The following is a 21847-nucleotide window of genomic DNA, read 5'->3' on the forward strand; positions in this document are numbered from 1 at the left end:
TCACTGGAAAGAAAATAATAAGTTAATCTCAATCATCTATTTTCATTCATCCAACAATCCTAAACATGTGTAAAACTAAAAGAGTTTTACATTGTGTAAGTGAATTCTAAGTATAATATACGAACATCTTTTTCTTTTCATGGGAAAAGAGGATCAAGGACACTGGCAAAACATACAAGATAATTCGATATTAAAAAACTCAACATTTGTGGGGTAATAAAAGATGTCGGTAGGTCATTGATGAGAACAACTAAAAACAACAATTGTGTCAAGTTAGATATATGGATATATTGATGATAGTGCAAGTGGTTACAAATAGAACGGCTCACCCTCGTCTATTTTTGAGTCCATGGTTGATTCTCCGATCATAAACAAAGTGAAGTGCTTCAGTTTTTGTACAAGTCGACGAGAGGCTCGTTCGTTAGGGTCAGGAGGAAATCCTCTAATAAACTCAGGCTTCTCCTGTCAGGCAAACTTGTTATTAATCACAGTATTCAAAGGTTTTCCAACGACAAAATCCGTCAACTCTCAATTAGTGTCATCCCGGTATAGAACTCGATGGAGATTTTCAACCCTCGCTGCCAATTTTGAAAGAGGGGGATGTAGTGTCCCAAGCTTCGACTGTTGATGCTGATTCTTTCTTGTCCAACCCGAAAAACGAGCAATTTTGAAATGCATCCAGACTGCTGGCTATTAGACGGTTCAAACTTCCAAGGCTATCACTTAAAATCAAATCTTCATTATGATACTTCCGAGATGGTGCATTGAGTTCGAGTGGTCCTAAAGAGTCGGGCTGCAATGTGGAGAACAAGAAAGATAGTTGTCTAAAGAATATACAACTTATCAACGAAGTCCTAAGTATTAAGCCTCGAAACGAAACAAACCAGCTTTGCTAAAGCAATCAAAGGCTTAGAAAAGCCAACATACCCAATAAATGTCAGCCAGCCCATTGAAATCCTTTTCTGCATTATCCATGATGTGAGGATCAGATGGAAGCTCGTCGACGAGGTCTTCACAAGCAATATCTTCAATCGTCTTCTCTGGATCAGGTGATTGCATGAAGAGCTGAATATACAGACATGCCAGGCTTAGTTGACTATTCCTCACCTAAACAACAAAATTGTGTGATTGGAAGCAAAATATACCTTAGTAAGTGTGGCAGATCTTGCAATCTGTTTGCAGGCTGATGGGGAGGCGGCATCAAACAATCTAGCATTGTCCGTACAAGGATTAGGATTCTTCCAAAATAAGAAGGCATCGCATGTTTCTTCGGCATCCCAGATAGAAGATGCACGGGATGCCAATGATGGAGCCTCCATCTTGTTTTGATGCTTAGATATATGGGCAGCAATTGCTGCATCAAAAGAGTCACAGCTGAAAGGAATCTGCTGAAGACATTGCAAGCTTTCTGGAACAGGGTGGTCAACACAGTTATCATCGGAGTCTTGAGGCACTTCTGCAAGAAGATCTCCAACAGTTATGTTTGTGAGACTGTCAGCCCATTCTCCGGCAGATACTGCAGCAGTGCTACTGTTCAATCTCTGATCATTCTAAGCAAACAAAAAGAAAGTTACAATGTCAAACATATGGGAATGCAATACGGAGACTCTTCATGACTACTAGATGGTGGATGTTTAAGGTAGGCATAAGTTTTCTTTAAAAAAAATCCAGAAACGACCAAGTGAACATAGGAAAAAAGAGTTGGGTTGCTTGACATCTAGCATGTTGGTTGAAAAGGGAATCCCAAGGAAAATGTGCAAGTGTCGTAAAAGCCATATGTAACGAGATTCCCATGGACCCTTTGGTGCTAATAGTAAAATTCAGAATAGATGATCTATTGCACTAGCGATAAGTTATCACTTATTTTGAGCAGACTATTTTGTGAAGCACAGGATACTGAATAAAAGACGCACAGATTTTGGCTACAACAAGTTGGAAAGTTTAAAATCATCAGAAATAGCAGAAAATCTCAAATAGATTCAAATTATTCAAGGATGGACACTTACCATATCCTCCGACTGTCTCATGATAGCAACATTGCAAGCCTCACTATCTAATGATGCATTTCTTGCAGGAACATGGGAATCCCCGAGATTATCTTTAGAACTAGTGTTAATGTATGTATTAATCTCATCGTGAAAATCAGCTAAAGAAGGTTCAAGAGCGTGATTTTCTTTCACTAACACCGGCTGAATCTTGCAACAATCGTCATGTCTCTTACACTGATCACCGGTACACGAGGCACCTTGTAATTCTTCAATAATTTTGCCATTCCTACTTTCTAAGTTCATGTCATGCACACTTGGAATGCAGGATGAGGAAAGAGGTGCTTGCCATGACATAGATGCATCTTCAATATCAGAAAACCAACCATACCTTCAAAAGGAAGGTATACATCAGAAAACCAACCATACATAGCAATGAGATGTGACAAAAAATAGACAGAAAAGTACCTTAGGCGAAATACTTGGGGGCTTCCAACCATTGCAAATACCTCTGCTGCACTGACGATGCTTGCTTGAGTCCATCTCTGATGACCCCTAGGGTTTTCTCTATGAATACCATAAGGGAAAAGCATAAGCTCTCCTGATGCTATACTTGAGTTTCCCCATTTTCTATTCAGGTGCTCTAATACTGATGATATCTTCTTCCGTGCACTTAGAGTGAGTTCTAAATGTGGATTGTGTTTATCCTAACAAGAGATAAAGACCAATTATTTCCTTAAAAATACCTTACTAATAAGGCTATATGCTTTATCAAAATCATTAATAATTTCCTTTTGGTGCTCACCATTTCCAAGGCTCTTCTAGTACTGTCATCAATTGGAAAGAGTTGGAGCTTAAGTTTCCCAGCAGCATGTATATTGTTCTCCGTGAAAGGATTTTGAGAGAAAGTAGACAAATTAGGTTCATTATTTCCAACTGGGTCAATAGCCTTATGCCCTGGACCTGGTGTTGGAAAAAAATTGACTTGAGGAGTTTCCCACATTCATGGTAATTTTTTATTCCTCTCAAAGAAATACTTGATAAATTGATTAAGTTCAACGTTACCTGCTGTATCATTCTGTTCATGCTCACCTTCTTTATCATTAGTCGTTCTCTCCAAATGCTCAGCAGCATCGGCAACCAAAGAAACCGCAGCAATTGCAGCCTTTTCCCATTTTTTATATGCAGATGATGAGGCACCTACCAAGCATTGTAGAAGTATACAAGTTCACCTAAAGTTGAATGGAAAAAAGAAAATTGAACAGGAATGGGCATACAATGCCTTAAAACTTTAAAATATTAATAAATACAAAGCAAGAAAAAAAACCAAAAGTGTATAATGAAGGTTGCTATCAGGAAAAACACTGGTCATGACTCTTGACATCAACAACAATGCTCATTATAATACTGAACATCTATAACATCATGATGGAAACACAAAATTAAATGCAAATGTTGGAAAGCCAATTGTGTTATTGTGCTACAAGAATCTGGAGATATAGTTTCAATTTTTTTATTTATCTAATTGGGTTGAGGGTAAAATTACCTGGTTTCCGCCGTTGTCTTGCAGGTTTCATGATATTTGACTCTCCTTTACTGTTGCTACGGCTGACACCTACATTGTTATTACGCTTAAATGACCCTTTTCCAGGTCCTAATTTATGAATGTTTTGACCGTCTACAAGAAACAGTTTGACTGTACGAGCATCATGTCCTAAAGCCCTACTCTGATTTGCGACATTAGTTGGAGATGTAGGGGAACTATTCTCCCCTTGAGAGGGTCGTTTTCTCACAGTCTTCTTCCGGTCTTTCAAGAGTTGATGTTCCTTCATTGGGACAACAGTAGTCAGTTCAGAACAAGCATAAAATGTCACGTTCAACAAAAGGAAAGCAAAAAATGTGATACAAAAGATTCTTCTGACTAACCAATGCTTCAACAAAAATTTTAAATCTTCGTGGTTTTAGGTGAAGTTTTGAGGCTCTGCAGCTATACTTTTCCAGCAGAGACCACCTGTAAAAGAAGAGGTGCATTTTGAATTAAGAAAAAAAAATTGACCCTCTGTCACTGTAACTTTGTCATAACATGATACCATAATAACTCCTTAATTAGGTTTCTACTACTCATGCTTAAAACCGGCCATAAAGAAATGTTTGTATCATATGCCCTCAAAATGGAATATCAACCGATGGTTCAACATCATTATACGCCTAATATTCATCCCAGTTCAACAAATCTGCTCTCAATAGAAATAAATGAAGCATTACCAGCATAAAGTAGTTAGCATTGATGTAATAATGAATCCTCCACATAATATAATTGATTCTATCTGGGTTTTAAAAAGAAGGCAAAGCCTAAATTAGTTTTAGAATGAAGCAAAAGTTCCCAGCATTACCAGCGAAGCATTGCTGCATTAGTATCTTTAGAATTTTTGGCATCTAAACATAATCGCGGACCCAAAAGCTTGTTCATGCGCCTCACAAGACGATAGTAATAATGCCTGACCTACAAATTTCATAAAGGAAAAAGACGCACCAAAACATTAACAAGGGAATGTCCAACTTATATCAATAAACAATCAGAACAAATCTAGTAGCAGATCACCTGATCTTTGTTTTTACTTTGCACGCGACGTGTGATTTTTTCAAAATTCTGCAAGTGATGTACGTGTCAGGAAATATTATACATCTAAAAGTTAAAAGCCAAAACAAAAGTAACCTTGACATACCTTCCCAACTTGTCGTAATGCAGTGAAGAAACTCTCTTCCTCTTGACGTGTCCAAGCAGCCCATTTCCGGGTTGGCCTTTTAGCTGCGATAGATCAATTCATACAAAAAATAAAGGCACAATAACTATTTTCCATAGATGGCGATGATGCATCGACAGAAACAATGAAAATCATTATAAGGAGAATCAAAGCGCATTTACACATACCAGGTTTCTCCGGCGCGGTATTATTAGAGGTGGACAAGGCTACATCAGGAGTTCCAACTTGAATAGGAATATTATCTTGATATTGCGCCTCAGAGGGAAAGGAGACCAATGACTCTGTTTGCATGTTGATGGCATCACATGAAAACAAACACCTCCTCCCTCTTCAGATGTATATAAAATCAAGAAGCATTGTCACAAAGAATTAAGTTTAAGATCATATATAGAAAACCAGGAAAGACAGAATAAAGAAACACAAATCATAATATAATCATAATAAGCAGGCTAAAAGCACCTCAATAAAATGCAGTTAACCATAAATATCCCATCAAATACAAGAGATTCTTATTGAAAGATATGATCATGAATTTTATGGCTGCACAGAACCAATAAACAGCAGTATAATTTATGAATTTCACATGATCAGCTTCCTGTCATCTCCTATTGTGCTGTAAATTTTTACATCAATCAAAACATTTAAAAACATTTTCCTTTTGGTAAATGGTCAAAACAATTTCATATGTTAGTGGAACAAAAGCATATACCTAAAATTTTCCCTATTGGATCAGAAGCTTGTTGTCATATTTACAAACAAGAAACTGAAGATCAAACATGAAACTAAGTGAACACTAAGCACCCCTTGTATCATCCAATGTGAAATATCATCATCAATGTGTTTACATTTTAATACGAGCAAACGACTATTCGATTTTTCTGGTAAATTAAATTCTTCCTTCAAATTTATTTTTTCAATGAAAAATTATGCAGAACAAAATTAATTTACATTCAACAACAATGAAACTTAATGATCCATTTCAATTCATCACACGACCAATCTTCATAGAACGTCATACTAAAGCCTAAAACCATCCATTATTTATCTTGACAACATTTGAATTTCCTTATAAATAAACCCTAAAACCAACAAATTCCATCTCTGCACATGTCTGCTGAGTGCTGACAATAGAATTCAACAAAAACGAGAAAAATGTACAGCTTTAAAATATGCAGACTCAAAAAAGAGGGGGGGGGGAAGCCTGTATACTTGCTATGAAATGTGAGAACCCTAATAATACGAAAAATTCGAGCTTAATTTGTTTCAAGTGCAAGAGATCCAATAGAGCACGGAGAAGCTGAAGTCAACCGTGCAACTAATTGACCAAATTTAATTCCAGCTTTCAAAATCAAAATAAACTAAATACGAGAAATAAAACCATAAGAACATACAATAATTCAAATTTCACGAAAGCCAAACAAAAGCTAAGGTTTCGAATTAGAGTAAAAATTGATCGGCAAAAGCTTAATAACACAGAGACAAATAATAAAGAACAAAAGAAAAAAAAAGAAACTAAAGTTAATTTGAAGATACCTGAAATAGAAAAAGAGATTTGGAGGAACCGGGGAGCTCAAATTTTGAACGAAGGACAAAGGCTATTGACACCGGCGTAATCTTCCGGCAGAAATCTACGGTGGACAAAAACGATATTTTTCTTTATTTTTTAAAAATTCTTTTCACTTTGAAGAAAAACCAAAAATAAGTTTATCTGGTAAATTATTGAAATTTGGATTTTAATTTGGACCTTAAAGTTTATTTGGGTTTTTTTTTCCTAATATTATTCAAAAAGTAAAACCGGAATATTTTTTTATATACTTTTTCTTATTTATTAAATATTTTAATCAATAATTTTAAACACAAAACGCAAATACGAATATTTTAATCAATAATTAACACATTCTAATGAAAAAATAATAATACAGGCTAATAAATAAGAATATATTATATAAAAATTTATATTATAATAAATACTATATCATAGTATAATATAGACAAATTAACATGTGTAATCACGATGTAGTAGCGATAGGGCACATGGCGTGCCAAGAAGAAATTGGTATGGAGATTAAAAATCCATACATCTTAGTTTGGCTTAATACCAAAATAAGTGCCCAAACTATACTCATTTTCTAAAATAGGTGTCTAAACTAATTTCCGTCTCATCTAGGTACCAAACGTTACTAATTTAGTTGCTCGGGCCATCAACAACGTTAATTTAAGTAACACATGTCATAGTGATTTTGAAATTTATTTAAATATTACAAGTATTATGATATTTATAAAAAAAAACTAACTTTTCTTATATTATAAAACAACACCCAAAATCCCAAATTCTAACCTTAATCCGCCATCGTCGTCCTTTTCGACCATGACCACCACCACCAACATTATCTCTGCCATCCTTTTACTCATACACTGCCGTATTTTTCGTCGATTTACCGTTGGAATCGCAAATTTAATCCTAGGGTTCGGACGGTTTAAATCGTTGATTCATCGTCGATCGACCATCGATCGAGCATGATTTAATGGGGATTTTGGTCGCTGGGGGGAAGAAAGGTCAAGTGGAGCTTCGTCTACGGTTTAAAATTTTGAAAGTTTAAGTCCTAAAATGGACAAAAATTAATAGTTTATGTACTACATGCGTCAAGCTTTTACCAGTTAGGTACTAAAATTAAACAAAAACTAAACGTTATGCATAGTTTTGAAAAAAAAATTGAGAGTTTAGTACTAAAATGACTAAAACTAATAGTTTATGTACTAAACGTGTAGTTTACCCTAGTTTTTATTTCAATCTAAATATCTTTTAGGATAATAGAATGTTACTTTCTTGGGTCCTCAACTATTAAAAATTACAAAATGATCACCCGATTATTCATATATTCCAAACTCATCATTTTCCGTTAAAAATTGACAACCGTATGAGCCAATGGCGGACAAACAATTTGGTGAGGGTGAGCACGTGCTCACCCTGAATCCGAGTTTTATTCAATTAATTATCTATATTACTGATGGTACCCACCCTGAAATTTTATTTCTGCTCATCCCATTTAAAAAATGTGCGTGATTAGTACATGCGTGTCCACCCTAAAAATATTTCTAGTTCTGTCACTAATCTGATCCAGACGTTAACATGCTTATTAGAATATGATAAAATATGATCACAGAATCTCAAACAACTATCATATCCTAATTAGCATATTAACGTTCAACTCAGGCCATTGTTAATTTTTAACGGAAAAGGACGAGTTTAAAAAATGACTGTCCCTTTTTCCCATATATATGATGTAAGGACGAGTTTGAAACATATAAATAGTCAAATGATTTTTTTATAACTTTTAATAATATAGTGACTCAACAAAACAACACATTATAGTCAAATGATCATTTTATAACTTTTAATAGATAATGATCAAGTATATTTTCCTTTTGAAGCTGGTAATCCCTTAATAAAACCCATAGCAATTCCTTCAAAAGTATATATATTTACTTCTTAAAGATATTTTGAATTTAAATTTAAATTTTTACACTAATTTAATATATTGAAATTTAGTTTTATCTTATTTTTGTTAGAATTTTTAAATTAATATAATTTATTATAATCTACTAATAACACGTAAAATTATATTATTTTGTTGAAGCATCCTAGATAAAGCAGAGGAGAAAACTTCATCAGGGTCAACTGCACGTACCAGAGAAATGTTTTAAGAAGAAGAACAAAAATCTTCCTTAACATCCCATTTAACTGACGACGACAACGACTTGGCTACTTTATTCCTACGGGAAGAATACTATACATGCCGATATAGAATGAAGGTGGCTTCTCTAAGCGTTGTCTGATCAGACTGTCGGTTTCTTCTCGAATTCGGTGCCGGGATCATCGTCGGAAGGGAACACCTGTAGGCCGGTAACCATGGATTCTGGCGGACCACGACGACACCTCTGCTCCATCTCCTGAACAGAATCTGGGCTCCCGGAGAAAAGAGCTTCCACTGAGCCAGCCCTCTTGTTCCTAACCCAGCCTTTCAAGCCAAGCTCAGTGGCATTCTCTACTGTCCAGTTCCTATAGAACACACCCTGAACCATACCCTTTATCACAACCCTTATCTGCACCGTCAAAACTCAACAATTCATTACATCTGCTGTACTGAACGCAGGGATTTGAAACCCTAATTTGCACAATCAAATCAAGAGAGGGCAATTACTTGCGGGAAGTTAAAACTTTATAAGGGAATAACCATACTTAAACCTAAGGCTAGGAAGACCATATAACCCTAGCTTGCAAAAATTAAACCAATTAATTTAATACCACAGATAGACAGTCAAATGCCTCAAATGCACCAACAAATCAAGATAAGCTCATTATTTTTCTTTTACTTATTGACAACACGCACACAACCTGAAGAGTGCAAACACAATTACTCGAACCCAGATCATTAAGAAGAAAGAACAATATTCTTTATTTACCACTTATGTCACTCAATGGGACATAAAATTGGAGTAACATATAGACTTCAAACTTTTCAAGTATCTAAATTGCACAAACAAATCAAGAGATGGGCATTATTTAAACAAGCTTAAAACCATTGAAGAACCAACCAAAATGAACTCATTATCATCAGCAAAGAATGAAAAGAGGCATCATAATTAGCACAAAACTAACCCTAATATATGATTACTAATTCAAGATGGAACCAGAACAGCACACACATAATTAACAGAAATTTACAAGGGAGAACAAAACCCACCTTTCAGTCTCCATTACCAAACCCTAAAAGCCCAATTAATCCCAATTATAGGCACGATTCTGACTAGGTAAAATCAAGTCCTTTTTCACCAGTAACAGCATTAATCTCACTAAACTAATGTTTACTCGTAAAACAACCTAGACCCAATGTTTATTTAGTACCATCAATACATATGCCACTAAGGTTTAGATAAAATAGATAAAAAAAATCAACCCTGAAATCTGAGGTTGGTCAAAGGAATCAAAATTTCCCCATATGTCCCATATTCAAATAAATCGGATAAACTAAGTCAGGTTAAACTTATGGTGATTTGAGAACAACGTATACAGAATGTATGAACTTTCATTGTAAAATGCTTGAGAGTATTTCGAACGTATATTTTCTTATATTCATTCGGGTTAAATAAAACAATATAAACAAAATATATGAATCAGAGAGAGAAAGAGAGAGAGAAAGTCACCGTTTTAGTTTCGGAAGGCTGGGAGGAGTCACTTGCAGCAGCAGCAGCATCTTGAGGAGCGGCCATTGAAGTTAGAGAAGGTCGAAGAGGATGAAAACCAAGTGGGAACAAAGAAGGAAGAGGAGGGCGAGAAAGAGAAAGATGAGGGCAAAGCGGAAGAGAAGGACGAGGAGGAGGAGAGAAAGAATAAGGGAGAAAGGGGAATCTATGAGCAAGACAACTATTTGCATAGTGGATTTGGGAGCATTTTTGGGGTGTGGAAGAATGAAGCCTACTGGGGTTCCTGGTAACACTTGTTAGATGATCAATTAAGGTCAGGGATGGCGTTAGCGGTTGAGATGATCCCATTTTTGGTTTTGACTTTTCGAATGATTGGTTTTTATAGGTGGAGAATTCAACGTGAAGATTGGAAATTTTATTTTCTTGGGAGATGGATTTAATCTTTGAGTTCTATATCGTTTTTTTTATGTTGAGTAAATTACAAATTTCATCCTTCAACTTTACTTTTCTAATTTTCTCATTGAATTTAAAAAAAATTAATTTTCTCACTAAACTTAATGCTTTGGATTTTTTGTCACTGAACTTTATTTTCTCTCTTATTTTGGTCACTCCACCGTTAAATAGTTAACGGATACAAATGATATCGTTTTTAAAAAATAAAATTTTCACGAAAACGACGTTGTTTTGTATCTATATAATAGTCCATTTTAATGTTGATAACTAGTTAATGACTGATTGGCAAAAAAATCAATGTATTAAATTCAGTGAAGAAATTGAAAAGATTTAAAGTATAGTGAGTTAAATATGAGAGAGAATCAAGTTTGGTTACCAAATTTGTATTTTACCCTTTTATGTTTTATTTTCCCCAGAAAAAATAATTGTATTTTCATTGGTAAACTACACATTTAGTATTTAAGTCATCAATTCTAGTTCGTTTTAATATTTAAACTTTTAATTTTTTTTCAAAACCATACATTATGTTTAGTTTTCATTTCGTTAAAATACTCGTTGTTAAAAACTTAACACGTTTCATACCTAAACTATCAGTTTCGACTCATTTTAGTACCTAAATTTTCAATGGGTTCAAATTTTAACTTTAAATTTTGAATGGGGTACTAAAATGAATCAAAAACTAAAGTTTTTAACGACGTAATACTAAAATGAAACAAAAATTAAATTTTAAGTATGACTTTTAAAAATTAAAAATTTATATATTAAAATGGAATAAAATTGATAGTTTATGTACTAAACACATAATTATCCTTTTTTATTCACTTATGTAACACCCTAATCCAATATAACCTGAAGATTGATGGATTAGAATGTCACATGAGACCACCGAAGTGGCAAACCCAAAATTTTTCTTTAAATTTGATTTAAAAATCATCTGATAAAATCATACATGGTAAAATAAAATAGAACATGATAAATAAGTTTAGAAGTACAGGGGAGCTCCCAAATTTCCAAAATAATAAAATACTAAGTTTAAAACAAAATATAGTTATATCTTAATATAACGAGTCTATAATAGTACATGCCCTCTAAAATAATTCAAGATGTACTCTGATGCCTGGACTGGACTGGAACGATTGCCAACGATAATGCTCTATTCTTGACACTTAATGTAATGCCCCCATATCTGGGTTTAGAGTGTTAGGCTAACTCGAAATAAGCTTTGAATGGATTCCTTAACTCGTAGGAAACCTTAACCCAATAATAAGTGAAATTGGGCTTGTATTGAGCCCAATAGTGGATAAAAAAGGTATTTTTAGTTTGTAGTCAAAATCAGGAGGACTAATGGAGTAATTAGACCATTATTCAAAATTAAAACTGAAATCCTTTAATTGAAGATGATATCACTTCTATTTCTCTTCCTCATTTTCCCAACTCTCCTTTGTCATCTTCTTCTCCCAAAGTCTTTATATTTCTTCCTAGAAACTTGAGCAAATGTGGAAGCTTTAGTTTATTTCCAATTTATTTTTTTAAACCAAGGTAAGAACCACATTCTTCTCTTCCCAAACTTCATTTCAAGTCCACTCCTGCAAGGTTTGTTGATGGATGCAAAAAAATGGGTTTTTAGATGATTTACGAAATCCAGAGAATCGACTCTATTTTTAGTGATTTATAGCTTTATGAAGTGTTTTTAAACCCTTCTTAGCCTCTACATTAAGCTAGTAATTTATTCTTTGATTTTGGCTTAATGAGAGAAGTTAGTGAAAGCTCCAAAGCAAGGGGAAAGATAATCTCACCTATTATTGATTTTTGGATACTCTTAGCAGCTTAGAATCGTTAGGTAACTCATTTCTAACTTAACTCTACCACATGTAGTTCATCAAGTGAGTTTTGGTATGTTGCATAAGCTTGAAGCATGATCATGGTAGATTGTATCGTTGAAGTGTTTTCAGCATGTTTATGACTTCTTTATGACCCATTTTTATCAAATAAAACATTTAAACATCAATTGGGGACCTTAATAGGGCTTTTGGGGTAGAAATATAAGATTTTTGTGCCAAAACAATGCACTTCGTAGCAGGGGTATTGATATTGTGGTTCATCCAGGCAAAAGTTAATTTTTTAAGGGTAGTATCGATACTCAATCATAGAGTATCGATACCAAGGAAAGAGTATCGATACTCCCCATAGGGGTATCGATACTAGGGTATTTTTTAAAACATTGAATCTAAATTTGGTATTGATACTCATGCAAGTATCGATACCCCAGTACCAGAGTATCGATACTCAGCATAGAGTATCGATACTACCTCCCCAAATAGCTTCTATTAGTCATGGGGTATTAATACCAAAGGTTTAGTGTCGATACTGAAGGGTTAGTATCATACCCACAAACAATTTTGGATAATTAATCTGATGATTAAGGGATCAGACTCGAGGTACACCATATACCTTGAATAATAACGAATAAGACTTTCAGTGAGAACAATAACTAATAACAGAATAGTAGAATCAGTAACAACCAAGATTATATAAAACTAGCCTTGTTTGACACTCGGGAAACATTCAGGACACCTGAGTTCCTCTTAGCATAACACAACAGTCAGTGGATATTGAAGTCAGTGCCAAGACACTTTAGTAACCGACTGGGCACAGATGCCCAAAGATTCGTTGGAGTAAGTTGGCGGTTGTACATTTTCGATATAGATTTTGAATATCACCCTAGTGTACCCGAGGTTATACCAGCAGATGAGAGGGGTGTGTGAGCTCCGAGATGTAGAACCCTCAGTCGTACCATGATGTCAGCCATAACTTAGTAGTTTAGTTGTTGTATGTTTCAGACCAATTCCACTAGCCAATTCATTTAATAAATGAATGTAGTGTAGTACAATTATTAGTGAGACACTGAGCTCGTAAGCTCAGCGCTTAGAATGTGTTTCTATACGTAGGTTTTTAGGAAGTCGTTCGTGGGGAGTTATCGTCACAGACATTCTAGTGCAACATATCGTATTTTCAGAGGCCTTCAGAGTACGTCTTGAGTCATTCTTAGAGGATGTGTACTATTATAGACCCTTATATGTATTCAGTCGTAACTTTGTTTTGTACTCAATATTTTATCATTTTGTCTATACTTTGGGAGCTCCCCATATTTTGTAAACTCAGATTATCAGCATGTTTTATTTTACTTATTTTGGATGGATTTATAAGTGACTTCAAGTCAAGTCGGACTAGATTAGGGTGTTACACCTAAGAACCTGTGTACGAAAACACATTAACGTTGAGCTTATAAGTTCAGTGTCACACTAATAATTGTATTATACTACATGTATTCACTAAATGAGCATGCAAGTGGCATAGATATGAAGACATAGAAATATTGATCTAACATTCTGAAGTAGGCATCATGGTACGACTGAGGATTATGTATCTCGGAGTTCACACACCCCTCTAGCCTTTCTAAAATACCCTTGGGTATTTAGGTGAGATTCAAAGTTGCGAAATGTACACCCGCCAACTTACTCTGTCGAGTCTTGGGTTATCTGTGCCTAGTTGGCTACTGAAGTGTCTTGGCACTTTTAAAATTTTAGAAAGGGATAAACTTATAAAATTTTAGGAACATAAAACATATTTTTAATAAAAACTACATGATACTTTCAAATTTTTAGAAGAATGACTGCTCTTATCGTTCCCTCGATTCATCCCTGCCCACCATCGTCTTGTTAATTGTTACTATAATCTACAACCTTGAACAATGACGTTTTACCGCCAACATCTTTTCCCTTTAACAATTATCATTTTCATGGAACAACAAGAACTCCCTGATCAACAAACAACAACCCTTACATTTGTAGTAGTTGCCACCTCGTGGTTCCCGTACATATATTGAGTTTTCGACGTCTGATTGAGACATTTTAATATGCGCTAGAAAGATAATTAAAAGACAGTTAATACATAAGAAAACGTCTTAGCCCAAAAATACTCGGATCCCATCAAAAAATTTATCGTAAGTCAACTAATATTCCAGGCTTTAAAATCAACTTTAATTTCTTATTGAAAATCATCTTTTTTATTATTATTCTTTTTAGACTAAATCTCAAAAATAACTCTGAATACGTGCAATGAGATCAAATTGTTATCCGAGAGTAACAATTTGAGACTAAATTGAAACATGAAGAAAAATAAAAGAAAGAATCAAATTCTTTAAAAATAAAAGAGAAATAAAAGGAAATAAAATACTCTTTATATTTGATCCTGAGATCAGAATCAGTTGAGGCCTATTGTTACACAGTTTCCTTAAGACAAAATTTTGACCACTTATTGGTGCTCGAGATCCTTTGGTCGTGTGTCTCCGAGGATATAACAACTAGATAATCAGCTACAGTAACACAACTGTAGAAATCACGAACTTTCCTTGCTTTTGACTATCTCCGGAAAAACTAAGGGAAAAAAATATTTTTTGAGAATGAGAGAAAATATATTCAAGAGAAAAAAACTTCTTGAATTATGAGCTAAGAAAAAACTGAGAGATTTGCTCAATTTCTATTGGGAAATTTCGAGAGAGTTTAACTCTAATTAGAACTCTTTTAATATTTAAATTTAAACAGATAATAATATCTTTTAAATTTAAAATATTAATCAGATATACACTCCTTTTATTATTCAAATTAAATAAATATTAATTTACTTCGAAATATACAAAAGTATATAATTATTTTTAATATTCAAAGTTAAAAAGATAATAAATACCTTTTTAAATTGACATATTCAAAGAGTAATTATCCTACTAATATTTAAATTAAATAATATTTTTTAATTTACAATATTTAAAAATACTCTCAATTTAATATAAATATTAAATCCATCAAATTAATTCTCCCTTTTATCCGACACAAATGTCGTAAAATTCAACATATCCAACTAATTCTAATCATATCCCTTTAACATGCGACATCCACGATACGCACCCAAGTTGTATCCGTCCCGTACCTATTTCGGTGACGTATTAGGTATTTGAATTGACATTGGGTTATCGTACCTTTACAGTATAGATATTTATTTAGAATCCTTTTTAATCAATGAAAAATATATACACTCTATAAATGTAACTGTTAAATTTAATTTTTTTTAAAAAATAAAATTTTGCTTTACCATTAAGACGACTCGGTGTTAGAAATTTTAGTATACCTAATGTATAATAATACTAAGAAGTGGGTCATAAAAGAACCAGAGATATTTGGGTCTGTCATTGATGGCGGGAACATGGTAAAAAGACCAGACCCAATTGAGCTGGGTTTATTCGGTCCTAAAAAGATGGTTTACTAAATGAGGCAAAACAAATACATAACAGCTATTCGGTCCTAAATTTTAAATTTAATAAACAAAATATAGTGAGATGGAGTTTTAGTAACAAAACTTATATTTTTTGTTAATTTTATTATATTTATTTTTTATCTATAATTCATATCGTATTTAGTAAATAATACTAAATACGATATGAATTATTGATTATTGATTATATAAATTTTAATATCTTTATTTATGTTACGTGTACAGTAACTTTTCTTTTGGTATTGTATAATTATTGCCACATATCCATATCAATTTTCCAAGAACTCCATCATAAATGCCATTCATGCATGCATGTGTAACATGCATGGATAGTGACATTAGGAATCCATCATCAACATTCTAGTTCTATAAGTAGTGGAGGATCATCATCATGCAACTTTTTATGCTTATTTAGTAGGGGTGTATTCGTCGGTTCGGTTTTTTTACCAAAAATTGAACCGAACCGAAATAAACGGTTTTCAATATTTAAACCGAAACCGAATAGTTAAAAAAACCGAAAAAACCGAAATTTTTTTAACGGTTCGGGTTTTTTCGGTTCGGTTCGGTTCGGTTTATCGATTTTTCAATAAAAAAATCACTTGAAACTATAATTTTTTTTACAAAAATTGCCTATTCGGTTCAATGGAACAAATGTGTTCCATATGAAAAACCCGAACCGAACCGAATCAAAAAAATGAAGCATTTAAATCGAACCGAAAACCGAACCATTTAAAACCGAACCGAACGAACCGTTTTACTCGGTTCGTGTCGATTTTTTCGATTTCGTTGCTCAGCCCTATTATTTAGGGCAATAGTGGTAACCGAGTCAGAATTTTTTTTCCTATTAAAATTTAGGCTTAAGGGTCATTTTTGTCTATGTAGTAGACTAAATTTATCATTTTCGTCTTTATTGTATTTTTGCATCAATTTAACCCTCAAAGTTATTTAATTGCATCTTTCTATGTCTTTCCCCTAACTTAAAACCCTAAATCATAAATCATAAGTTAGTGTTTTAAGGTATTAAGGTTATGGTTTATGGTTTAGAAGTTATGATTTAGGATTTTAAGTTAGGGATAGGGTTATAGAATGATGCAATTGAGTAACTTCGAGGATTAAATTGATGCGAAAATATAATAGGAATAAAAGTGATAAATTGAGTCTACTACGGGAGCAATATTACCCCTTTACCCAAAATTTATTACCTTCTTAATTATTGCCGAATTAGGTTATCCTAAACCATTGCCAATATTTTATAATAATACACATATCATTTCTGTATTTTGTTTGTATTTGTGATTTTTTGCGAAATTATAAAATTTTAGAATTATAAAGGAAATTATTAATATAAAATATAAAGAAGATATTTAATTATTAATATAAAACTATATTAACTTATTGTTTATATGTCATTACATCAAATTAATTAATTACAGGCACCTGTTTTAACAGAGTCGCCAATTCAAGCATTGCCTAATTCTTATATCTTTTTTTAAGCTTCCTATCATTAAATTATTTTTAAAAAAAGTTGGTGCTTGAAAAGAATACAAGTTTATGAGTAATTAAGATCATTATTTTTATGGCGCTTTAAATGACCATCCACTCAGTTGGTAGAGCGCAAGGTTCTTAATCTTGAAGTCGTGGGATTGAGTCTTACGGAGGATATTTCATAATTTGGAGGTCTCTCACGGAAGCTGCTCTCAACCTGTCGTTGGGACAGCCTACTATCCTACTTCTCCCTTACCCCATTACATACGGGAATAAGGCCATCTAATATTTTTATGGCGATTTGATATTTAGGTTAAGTTTTAGTGTAATTTACATTGCATATTGTCGATCCTAGACTTAAATTTTCAAATAGATTATTAATTTTTAAGTTTATTAAATTATATTATTATATTTTAATTAATAAATTAAGTCGTTCATACTAACATCATTAAATATTTAAACAAAAACTTGAATCAATTATGGTTTCATTCTTACATAAATTTTAAAAAAAGGTATTGTTTTAGTATTTTAGTGTGAGAACGGCCTAAAAATTTATTTTGAAAAGATCAATTAGATATTAATTAGGTGACATGTAAGAATATAGGGTAACCTCGTTAAACTTTACTCCCTCTCTTATTCACTTACTATACTTTTAATTTTTTTCAATTTATTCACTAAACTTTCGAATTGCTCATGTTTTTCATCTTGAATTATTTTATTATTGTTTTGGTATGAGGTGGCATTTTTTTATTGTTATCTAATATAAAAATAATTTAAAACATAAAATTAAATGTCGATGGACATAAATGGTGGTTGTTCAATCCCATATTTCACTAGCCCTTTTTCTCGACTCCATTAGTCTGAATCTGACCTCCATTTTATCAGAACATGCTCTGAATCCGATCAAAATGAGAAAGTCAAGCGTCAACTATCGTCGACCGTCATAGATGGTGATCGTTCGATCTCATATTTCATGGGTTGTTTGTCTCGACCCTCTGAGTCTGAATCTGACATCTATTTTGTCAAAATATGCTGAATTTCTGTCGAGATTAATGGGTTTTGAAGCATTTTCCGATAAAACAACAACCAGATGCGAACTCAACATATCAAACTGAGTCTTTTGGTACAATTTGATATCAAACAACTATCGATTTTAAAGATCAACGGTGATTGATAGTGACGAGAAGAAACATTGGTCATGAGTGAGGTTTGAGATAAAAAAAGATAAAAGGATTATGATTAGGGATATTATTTTATATTTATTTTAAATTATTTTTATATTAAATAATAATAAAAAACCACACCATGAAATAATAATAATAATAAAATAATTCAGATAATCAAAATAGGAGTAATTCAAAATTTAAGTGAATAAATTAGAAAAGTTAATAGTACAATAAGTGAAGTAAGCAAAATAATAAAGTTCAATAAGGAATGATCTGGTTTATACAAAAATATACTCTCTATGTCCCACTAAATATGTCTATTCTAGTTTTTAACGTTGTCTCATTCAAAATATTCTGTTAGAAAAAATCAACAAATAACAAAACTTATATTTTCTTTTTTACTCGTGTATGTCTTATTATTTTACATATATTAAAATAAATCTTTCAAATTTATCAATCATCTTTTAACGATAATTTTATCATTTTCTAATTAAATATATCTCTTGAAATTATGTGAATACTTAATACAAGATAAAAATTATGGCACAAAGAGAGTATGGAATAGGAGTTTTATTCATCAGTAGGGATTGATTTAAGTAGTAAGCAGTTTGATATTGTTTAAATAAATTTTTAGTTCGAGGTTTTATATATATAAAAATCTCCGCTGAAAAACTATTCACCAAAGTCAAATATACAATCTGAATCGATTTAAAATAATCAAGATAAAGTCTTATGAACCTAAGAAAAAAAAATAGGAGTTTTATTTAAAATTTGTTAAGTGAAAACAATAGTATGTTGGCGAAGGATATTAATTATACGTGTGATTTGACTGCCTTCTCTGGAAATTAATCCCCATACATACAGGCTTACGTGGTTTCCACTGGGAACAGTGGGCCCAGAAGGTCCTGGTGGGCCATTCTCCCATCATCAACTGCAAGAAACATGCATCTTCCTCACGTACGTCTTGCACTTATATTTCCCTCGACACGAATATTTTTACAGTGACTCACTGATGGATTCCACGAGTTTTTTGAAATTTTATTTTTCTTCATGTAATAATCATCCCTCGTTCACTCTGATATACTAGGGAAGGTATTGATATACTAGGGAAGGTATAAGGAAAAAACAACCTAATTTAAGACTAAAGAATGACAGGGAATAACATGATCGAAAATATTATAGAAACTATAATCTTTTGGCAAACAATGTTATTTCTTCTTCATCATCTTCATTTTGAGTCACTCTCTTCTTTTGTAGGCTTGAGAGCAACACCAACCTTTTTCTTCTTTTCACTTCCTATTTTTCTCATCTTTCTGTTCATTTTTTCATTCACCGTCATCTCATGAGTGTTCTTCTTGGATTGCCATGACTTGGGAAGACTATCATGTTCTTAACTAGCTTCTCATTAGGAATGATTTCTCCAAGTCCTTGAGACCATTTATAATCCAAAAATCGTCTCGTTATCCTCATCCGGTCTCATCTTGAAGTTTTCATAATTATGATTGAGATGACTAATCTTAGTTTCTCTTATCTCGTTATTTCCTTCATGAGTAAAGTTTCTCTCAAATCTCCTTGGCATTGGAACAAGATGAAACTCTATCATATCCGAGACCAAGTGCACAAAATAAAATATGCATTGCCTTTGCGTTTAGTTTAGAACAATCTTCTCTTCTTTCACTCAATTTTGTCATTACTCTAGTTGGAGTAGTATGTCCACTTAAGATGATGCTCCAAGCTCCCAAATTACTAGCTTGGATGAATAGCATCATCCTATTCTTCCAATAAACATAGTTGGCTCCATTGAAGAAATGAAGCTTGTTGATAGGTTATGAATCATTGATGCCGTCGAACTTGATGTAGAGGCCATAGATAACTTGAAAGATATCTTCACTCTTCTAGGATCTCCTCAAGATGTGGTAAAACTTTCCAATGAGACTTGCTCTAATACCATTTTTGAGGTCAAACTAATTAATGGAATGGCCAAGAGGGGTGAATTGGCAATTTGAAAACTGATAGAAACTTTTTGAAAAATGAAAAATTGACACAAGCAATTTTAGAGCGTTCAACTTCTTCAATGAAGTCTACATCCACTACCTTAGCTTCCACGCTAAGGATTTCAACAAATCCACTAATTTGTTCTAACCTTTTAGGACAAGTGTAACCTTACAACACACTTAGACTTATACCCCCAAAGTCTCAAGTGCACAACCTTTCCTAAGAAGAAATTACAAAGAAGCAAACTTTGAATATCCTCACAAGATAAATGTTTGTAAATTGAAACTCTCACACACCCAATAACACTTAGGATGAAAATACACTGAATGTAATAGTTATATGTAAGAAAGACAAAATGGATTACAAATTTGGCTCAAAATGCTCTTTGATTGTTGGAATAGTTTTCTAGTCTTTTCTTGGTTGTTTGAAGACCCCTATTATACGCCTCATTGATTCTAGCCGTTTGGGATTGTTGGAGGGAGTTTGGAGTTGTTTAAAGCATTAAATTGCATTAATGGCTACATGCACACAAAGTTTTCGAAACTATGGGAAACTCTTCGAAAGAGGAATTGAAAAATATGACTGTCGGACCCAAAGTATCGAAACTTTAATGAAGTTTTGAAACTCTTGAACAATTTTGAAACTATAGGAAAGTATCAAAACTTTTGGGCTTCTGTCTTGGAAAGTTTCGAAACTCTTGAAGAATTTCGAAACTTCTAGTCAATGCTTGCTAAAAAGTTAGTTTTTGACATTTTGAGAAATATAAGAATTTGAAAATTATTCTAAAGTATTTGAATGATATTTTTATATAATTTGAACGTAAAAGCTCATTTTAAAGATTTGACAAAATTTTAGGATTTAAAAATAATTTTACAATAACTATTATAATTAATGTTATATCAAAATCATTTATGTTTATCAGATTAGAATGTGAAACCTAAAATTCACGCATTGACTGAAATGGTGTCATTTCAATTTGGTTATCAATGCCCTAAAACGGCAACGTTCGGATAAGCTTATGCTGAATGATTCAGAGGCTCTGTACGAATTAGCTATAAATGTGACATGTTGTTTGATAATGGCTCTGAATCATTCAGAATGTACTTCTGTGTTGAATCAGTCAGCACTAAATCATTCAGAGATGCGAAACAAACGCGCTGAATGCTGAACGGTTCAACATTCAACGTTGAATGGTTCCATTAAGAGGCAAACAAACAGCCCCTGAGTTAAGTTACAACAAAAATTGTTAATTTTCATAACATTAATGTTAGAAAAATATTAAATTACCTAGCACATAATCAAGATGAAAATTTGGAGAAATCAGTTAATTTGTGTAAACTAAACTTACGGTTATTAAATTATATTAAAATAATATTTTTGGTAATAAAATCTTATAAATTATAAAATGGTCGTTAAATTCATCTAATTGTTATAAAATGACATTGCACGATTAAAATAATGATAA

General features: G+C 32.9%; 2 protein-coding genes across 3 annotated transcripts; both read right to left on the reverse strand.

Annotated features, from left to right (window-relative positions):
• Nucleotides 1–158: 158 nt before the first annotated feature.
• On the reverse strand, nucleotides 159–6447 carry LOC120143046 (TSL-kinase interacting protein 1-like). Of its 2 annotated transcripts, none has more exons than XM_039157470.1 (14): nucleotides 6284–6447; nucleotides 4918–5078; nucleotides 4712–4794; nucleotides 4588–4635; nucleotides 4379–4488; nucleotides 3912–3996; nucleotides 3532–3811; nucleotides 3078–3185; nucleotides 2791–2948; nucleotides 2454–2692; nucleotides 2007–2376; nucleotides 1146–1550; nucleotides 928–1065; nucleotides 159–793 (listed from the first exon to the last, which is right to left on the reverse strand). In XM_039157470.1, the coding sequence occupies exons 2-14, from the start codon at nucleotides 5039–5041 to the stop codon at nucleotides 569–571; spliced, it is 2373 nt and encodes a 790-aa protein (XP_039013401.1). In that variant the 5' UTR covers nucleotides 5042–5078; nucleotides 6284–6447; the 3' UTR covers nucleotides 159–568. The 2 variants fall into 2 exon arrangements, with proteins under 2 accessions (XP_039013401.1, XP_039013400.1); XM_039157469.1 differs by having other exon boundaries at nucleotides 3051–3185.
• Nucleotides 6448–8466: 2019 nt separating this feature from the next.
• LOC120143137 lies at nucleotides 8467–10303 on the reverse strand. Its single transcript, XM_039157536.1, has 2 exons — nucleotides 9956–10303; nucleotides 8467–8854 (listed from the first exon to the last, which is right to left on the reverse strand). Exons 1-2 carry the CDS (start codon nucleotides 10301–10303, stop codon nucleotides 8588–8590), a joined length of 615 nt encoding a protein of 204 aa, XP_039013467.1. The 3' UTR covers nucleotides 8467–8587.
• Between the last annotated feature and the right edge of the window lie 11544 nt (nucleotides 10304–21847).

This window comes from Hibiscus syriacus, unplaced genomic scaffold (assembly GCF_006381635.1).
Source record: "Hibiscus syriacus cultivar Baekdansim isolate YM2019G1 unplaced genomic scaffold, ASM638163v2 tig00110833_pilon, whole genome shotgun sequence".
Classification (NCBI taxonomy): Eukaryota; Viridiplantae; Streptophyta; class Magnoliopsida; order Malvales; family Malvaceae; genus Hibiscus; species Hibiscus syriacus.

What these genes read in the sequence shown, in the direction of transcription:
- LOC120143046 (XM_039157469.1), bottom strand. Translation starts at nt 5,041, where the DNA reads ATGCAAACAGAGTCATTGGTCTCCTTTCCCTCTGAGGCGCAATATCAA. An exon ending in AAATTTTTGTTGAAGCATTG is followed by an intron (nt 3,812 to 3,911) that starts GTTAGTCAGAAG and finishes GTCCCAATGAAG; the next exon opens with GAACATCAACTCTTGAAAGA. An exon ending in GATCTGCCACACTTACTAAG is followed by an intron (nt 1,066 to 1,145) that starts GTATATTTTGCT and finishes CTGTATATTCAG; the next exon opens with CTCTTCATGCAATCACCTGA.
- LOC120143137 (XM_039157536.1), bottom strand. Translation starts at nt 10,303, where the DNA reads ATGGGATCATCTCAACCGCTAACGCCATCCCTGACCTTAATTGATCAT. An exon ending in AGCCTTCCGAAACTAAAACG is followed by an intron (nt 8,855 to 9,955) that starts GTGACTTTCTCT and finishes TTGACGGTGCAG; the next exon opens with ATAAGGGTTGTGATAAAGGG.